This window comes from Solanum stenotomum, chromosome 4, assembly GCF_019186545.1.
Source record: "Solanum stenotomum isolate F172 chromosome 4, ASM1918654v1, whole genome shotgun sequence".
Lineage (NCBI taxonomy): Eukaryota > Viridiplantae > Streptophyta > Magnoliopsida > Solanales > Solanaceae > Solanum > Solanum stenotomum.
Window position 1 is genome coordinate 66679095 of NC_064285.1, and position 7059 is coordinate 66686153.

At 36.8% G+C, this 7059-nt stretch overlaps 1 protein-coding gene across 1 annotated transcript; it reads left to right on the forward strand.

Annotated features, from left to right (window-relative positions):
• Positions 1–4426: 4426 nt before the first annotated feature.
• On the forward strand, positions 4427–6697 carry LOC125861676 (uncharacterized). The gene is made up of 4 exons (XM_049541528.1): positions 4427–4560; positions 4914–5886; positions 5988–6161; positions 6305–6697. Exons 1-4 carry the CDS (start codon positions 4427–4429, stop codon positions 6518–6520), a joined length of 1497 nt encoding a protein of 498 aa, XP_049397485.1. The 3' UTR covers positions 6521–6697.
• Positions 6698–7059: the final 362 nt, after the last annotated feature.

Below are 7059 nucleotides of genomic sequence, written 5' to 3' on the forward strand. Positions count from 1 at the left end.
TATGTGCTAAATGCTATTGTATGCTTGTATGCTATGTATTGTATGCCTTGTTCATCCTTAACCGTAAGCATGATGTCCTTAGTCTAGTTTAGGCTAGCATTGCCTTAGACTTATGACCGTGTGGGCTGGATAGCCTTGACTTTCTATCGACGTCGTTCGGATGACTTAGCTCCTTGTAGACTGGAATAGCAGACTTGAGTCTGATAGTTTGAGCCTTAGATTAGGCGTTATCGCTACTTGTTGCACTTCTGTATCTTCTCCCTCTCATTCTGCAGTTCTGACGCATTCTTAAAGGTTTGGTGCATCACTCGAGGCGTGGGATTGAGATAGTATAGGCTTGGAGCCTTTTCTGTGATGTCTTAAAGTGGACGGCGTTCCACGGTGGTTGTTGTTGGATTGAATTCTATTGGAGATACCATCACCCCCGGGGTCGTTCTTTCTAGCTGGGTTGGGAACGTATCGTTGGCTGGGTAGACTCGATGATATCGGCGATCGCCCCCGGGCCTCTCTTTCTAGCTGGGCTGGGAGTGTGCTGCTGGTTGGGTGTCCCCAAGTCACTCTTTCTAGCTGGGCTGGGAGCTGACTGCATGGTTGGACGACTTGCGATATCTACCTCACTCACGGGTCCCTCTTTCTAGTTGGGCTGGAAGTGGACTGTTTCGTTGGTGCCCTCTAGGGTCGCTCTTTCTAGCTGGGCTGGGAGTGCACTGCTGGCTGGGTGGAGTCTGATGGATTATCTTAGTTACTTTGGGCTGGGATCCCGATTTTCTTCTTTCTCAGTAGACTTAGCTTTTCTGTGTACCTGTCGGGCTTATAGGGGTTCGTTCAGGTTTTATTTGAGCTTGCGCACGAGTGCACCATCTGGGCATATGGGGTCCAGTTAGGTTTAGTTTAGTTGTACTTAGTTTGTTTCTGGTATGCTCGTATGCTTTCTTTTCTTATCCGCTTTGACCTCTCTGTGTCTAGATTCTATCCTTTCTTATTATTTTTTTACCCTTTTTGCTCAGTCGGCCTATGATGCCTACTGAGTACCTGTTGTGTTGGTACTCATGCTACGCTCTGCATCTATTTCGTGATGCAGTTCCCAATACCAGTTACCAGCGGTGATTAGTTCCAGCCTTCTTTTGCAGCTGTGATTCAGAGACGAGGGCGAGCACTTGGCGTTTTGGGGTTTGTTCTGTCTCCTTGTTTTGTTTTAGCTAGTCTTGTTGCCTTTGAGACACGCTCTGTTGTGGTCCACTTTTGGGACTTGTACTCTTTATTAGATAGCTCTGTACTAATGACTTCCAGGTTCTGGGAGGGATTTCTGTATATATTTATTTTGGGTTGCTTCCGCCTTGTTATTCTTGTTTAGATTATTGGTATCGTTAGTTTCTGCCCTTTCGCTCATTGCTTAATGTTCTGGGTTACGTGTTGGCTTACCTACTGGTAGGGTATAGTAGGTGCCATCATGACTCGAGAAATCGGGTCGTGACAAATACGAACTCGCATCCCCATATCGGTGCTCAATACTACTCCCAAATTATACTTAGCTCATATATTTTGAAAACAAAACTTCTTTCTTTGGTTTGAGATAATTACTCAAAACTTATCTTAAAAACTCTCTTGGAATCGATTTTCCCTTTCTTGCTCAAATGTGAAAACATTTTAAACTCTTTGGGAATACATAGTCCGCATATACTTCTTTGAAGAAATGAACTTCAAATCTTTACTCTTTGCTTAACTTGAAATTTAAGTCTTAAAACAAAGTTAAAACGTTTGCGAAAGACTTTTGAAAACTTTAAGAACTTCTCTTGACTTGCTTCTTAACTTCTAGACTTGACTCTTAACTTTCTTTGAATTGAAGTATGGATTCAAGGTTCATGATCTCATGTTTATGGATGATTTCATGATGTTTAGATGTACCTAAGAGTGTTGGAATCAACTAGAAAACATAGGTGCATTGCTAAGGAACTAGGACGAAAATATGGGGGGAAATGGGGTGAACTGATGTCCTTGGCGCTCTGAGACGCATGGGGCGCCAGAGCCCATAATTCAGAGACCCCTGCTTGGGGCTCTGAGAGGGGCGACGCCCCAGAGGCAAAAAATCAGAGAACTTTTCTTTGGGCTATGAGAGGGGAGACGCCCAGGCCTATGCCCAGGTGCCTCCGACTTTTCTTCTTCGTTTTTCATCTCTAAACCCTTTAATTTCACTTAGTTCTTTCCCCCAAACACTTAGAATCGATTATACCCTCAATATATACTAGATTCAACTCAAAATTACACCCAAAAACATGAATCAAATCTCAAAGAAACTTCAACAACACAACCCACAAGAATTCAAACGACTATCATCAAAAACTCAAAGGATTTACATTCAAATCTAATATACTTTGCTGCATTGAATCATGTTTGGCGCGTGGGTGAACTTACCCAATGCTATGTGATCTCACATACTTCGTAGGGATCACCCCTTGACGAAATCCACACACAAATCTCCAAGAAATCGACGAATCTTGAACTTTCTTCTCCTTTCTCCCTTTTTCTCTTTTCTCCAAGCCCTAGTGTGAACTTCAACTTTTCTAAACTGACTAAAATCTGATTTTACCCCAATTAAATTCCTAAAAACGAATTAAAACAATTGGGATAGGAAAAGTCTAAAATACTCTTCCAAAATCCGGATTGGACTTTCCTTATTTGAACAACCCAACTTCCAATGGGAATATATCACTCATACAAACTCGGAATCGCGCAAACTCGGCGACATTGGAAAGATTATTCCAAGATCTTTCCTACGATATCTGTAAACACACCTAACTCTTCCTGAGCTAGGATTTATGGTCGTTTGAAGTTGACCAAAACTCAACTTAACATATTTAACAAATTTTCCAGATTTTTATATTCTTTCCAAAAATGACTATTTCCAATTCTTAACTTCTTCCTAGTTATTTCAATTTACGAGATGTTACAGGTTCGGTCCAGTGTTGAAGTTTATCGATTTGACTTATTGGTTATAAGTTTGTAGACATGCTAACTCATTAAGAAAAAACCTCAAACTGTTAAGAACCGATAACGTGATAACAAAAAAAAAAAGCAAAACCATTATCAATTAAATATTGAACCTATTAAATTTAAATCGATCATAAATCATCTCTCGTGGCACTTACTTATTTGTAGATATATGTATGCACATATATAGTCCTGCAATTTTATTTTAAACATATAATTAAAATTTTATATTTAAAAAATAATTCATCACTTTGAAATAATAATAAAGATATAATGCATCCTTATATTTTGTCCTCAATATTATCAAATTATATATATAAAAAAAAACTATTAGACTTGACCGCATCACTTACATTTTATTTGTATATAAATAGTGAAAATTGAAAAAAAACATGAAAACACAACAAAAAAGAAGGAATATTAATGGTTTTTTAAAAAGTGCGCCGTTTTTTTTTATGTGACTCATGATGTACTGTCATGAGCCTTACAACATCCAATTTAACGACATCCATCCTTCCATTCAAATGTTGCCATTTTGGTTTGATTCTCAATTTTTGTTGTCATTTTAGAAATTTTGCTTAATTTTTTTGCCCTTTAGTGTAAAAAAAAATTAGTTGTTGTAATTTAGTTTTTGTATTTGTTAAAAAAAAAATGGGAGCATCTATAATAAATTTTACAAGAAATTAGTGAAACATAAATAAATTTGACCATCAAAATAATAAATTTAAATTAGTCGTTGAAACAAAAAAGTAAAAAAAAAATATGTGTAAGGAGGATCCATTAAAAAATAATGAAAAATTAAATTAAAATTAGTTTTTTCACTTCCGATAGAGGAAAAAGGGTATAGCATATATGTGAGTCATTTGTATAACAATAGAGATATATATGAGTCACTTTCATAACGAGGGGTATATCAGCTCTAAATAACAAAATTTAGAGGTATATCAGACTGTTTTCCCATAAATCTATTTCATAAGCAAAATTGAATCACTTATATCTGAAAGAAAGAAAAAATCAGATGGATAAGAACTCAACGTATAATCACAGAAATCCCCGTTCAAATAAGGACAGATGAGGATTTTCAGAATAGCCACAACTGAACTATAGGGAGAATGGCCGGCCGGCGGCGGGATTGTATTGGAAGGACTATTTTGGGTCGCCAAGAAATAAGTTTGAGTTATAATTGGAATTTTATGGAAGTTGGGTAAGTTTTTTAATTTTGGGTCAAAAATTAAATAAAAAATCGGGTAAATCATAGTTCGGAATATATTTGTCTTTTTTCCTTTTTAAATATAGTGGCTAATATTTAACAATAGTTGTTAAAAAGTGGATATTCACTTCGTTCACCCAAATATATGATGACGGCTTTTTAGTGAGAAAGTGAAACCCTTAAAGAGGATATACGACGGTACCAAGAAATCAAAACGAAGCAAGCAATATGGCAAAAAGAGTTTGTGTTGATGGAGAAGACAGAATATCAGAATTGCCTGTGCATATCATTCATCACATCTTATGCCGCACTGACCTCGACGTCGAAGAGGCAGCGATAAGTTGTATGTTGTCCAAGAGATGGTACTATTGCTGGACTTCAAGACCTAATTTGATATTCAATCAATTTCAAGGCTACAAATATAGGCCGGGATAATACATATATTTGACCTTAAACTTGGCTTCAAATTTTAACTTTGACCTCCAACTTTCATAGTGCACAAACAAGCACTTTAACTATCCAACCTTTTAATAAATAAACACGCGATTTTTGGAGCCAAGAGCGTGAAATGCAATCGCTGCCACGTGTATTAGTGAGCCACTCAATGGCTGCCAACTAATTAAACACTTTACACGTCAATTTTAGAACTAAAAAATNTCAAAGTTAAAATTTGAAGCCAAGTTTAAGGTCCAATATATGTATTATGCCAATATAGGCCCCTTGAAAACTATGTCAAGTTGGCTGATCAATCTCTGCGATCCCATGTCGAAAAAAACTTACATCTTGAACAATTCATCCTTACATATAATGGTCAAGAAGTGGATCCTCACGTGGATACTTGGATTGAATTGGCGGTTAAACTCAACGTCACAGAGCTGGGAATTCACCGTTTCGGTTTAACATCATATAACTTACCTGATGTTATTTATGATGCTAAAAAGCTGACAACATTGCAGTTAAGCAGGTGCAATTTTGAATTTGACAAAGGATTTTCTTGTCTTGAGTCTCTTTCTTTGAATCATGTCCATATTTCAGATGCCCAATTACAAAGAGTTATCGACAGATGCCCATCTATCAGGACTCTAAGGTTACAGTGTTGTCAGGGTATAAGCAAATGTCATATTTTTGGCCTAGTACATCTCAAGTATTTCGATGCTAGTTACTGCAAACTCCATAGTGTCATAGTCCAAGCTCCATATCTTCAATGCTTTAGATATACAGAACCTACTGAACAGGGCAATCCTCATCCTTGCGAAATTGCTATTTTGGATGGTTACAATACTTTACAAACACTCAAGCTCACTGGTGCCACCATCACAGACCAACAGTTTCGGGATGTATCCTATAAGTTCCCAAACATTTCAGAATTGGATCTAGCAAGATGCTTTAAGCTGAAAAATATAGAGATCCAGAGTGAAAAACTCAAGAAATTCACCTTATTAGAAGAGTTGAACAGTCTGGAAAAAATCACGATTCAAGCTCCAAATTTATTGAAATTTGATTTTCATGGTAGTAAAATGCCCTTCACATATATGGATACTTCTTCCCTAGAAAGTGCCCGGCTCAATTTCTTCTTTCCCGGCACAAACTTTGGATCAGTGGACAGGAGTTGGTACACGAGCCTTCATCACTTTGTGCAAAAGTTCAACTATTCTAAAGATTTCATATTAATAATATTTTGCCACCAGGTAAATCAAAGTAGTTTGCATTATTTTTGTGCCTATATCATTGATTTATGCATTACTTGTTGAATTTGGTTTAAACTATGCCATTGACAAAATTCTTGCAGACCAGAAGCATCCTTATTTATGAAAATCTAAGAGAAATTGTTATTCCACCAAGTCATAAAGTCGAGATATTCATTGCATCCATGCTGCGTGTTGAATGGATCATTGAAATAATAATGTTCGACTGTCCCTATATCATATCCATACTTCCATGTACAGATAGCAAAGCACTACAGGTAATTTCTTGCTTGTCTCTTGTGCTTGTATAAACTAAGACATTAATTTGAGCTTACAATCAGAAAATTTGTTGTTAAATGTTGATTGCTCGTCTCATAAGCATTATTGTATAATATATCTTATGTTTTTTGCTTAAATGCAGGCGATGTCTACACTAAAAGGGTGTATACAAAAGCAAAATTGTGGCAAAGAATGTCCATCCGATACCATCTGGCATCGTAACTTAAAAGAAGTCATCAGTTGTACTGGGACATCTGAGGAGGGAATGGCTGCCTCCATGTGGTATCTCTGGTTGAAATCCACGTCTTTATTTGATCAAGTGAATAATTTCATGTTAAAATGGAAAGATGAAGCCTAGACCGAAGAGTTTGGGGGAATTCAGCAAATAGAGTTAATTAGTGTGTTGAGAAGAAGTATGATTTATTACATATCTGTAGTTTAGTTGCAGTTGTTAAATATCGTCACCCCAGCTTCAGCAATAATTGTTCTTTCCTAATAAAATAGAACAGAATTTTAACTCTTGCTATTGGTAATGACAAACCATCAGTGTTTAATCTCCTGCAAATTTCAACCGGCAGGATGAAATAGAACAGAATTCCTACATCTTGACAATGGAAAGTAACACTCTGTTCTGAACTGTGTCACCTAACTCATGCTAATAAATTCCCGAGACGCAGCAACTGCTAGAGTCCATGCTAGTTAGCATCTCAAAAGAAAATATAATTAAGTAGAAACTTTGGTGCTTTACTGTTAGTTTGATGTATACGAGCACAAATGAAATACAGCTCCTTGGTTTCTCTTTATCTCTACATTCCATCCTGTCTTTTGTTGTTCTATTACAAAGTGATGTTATAGGGATGCTCATTTCACTGTATCAAACAAACTAGTATTAACTAC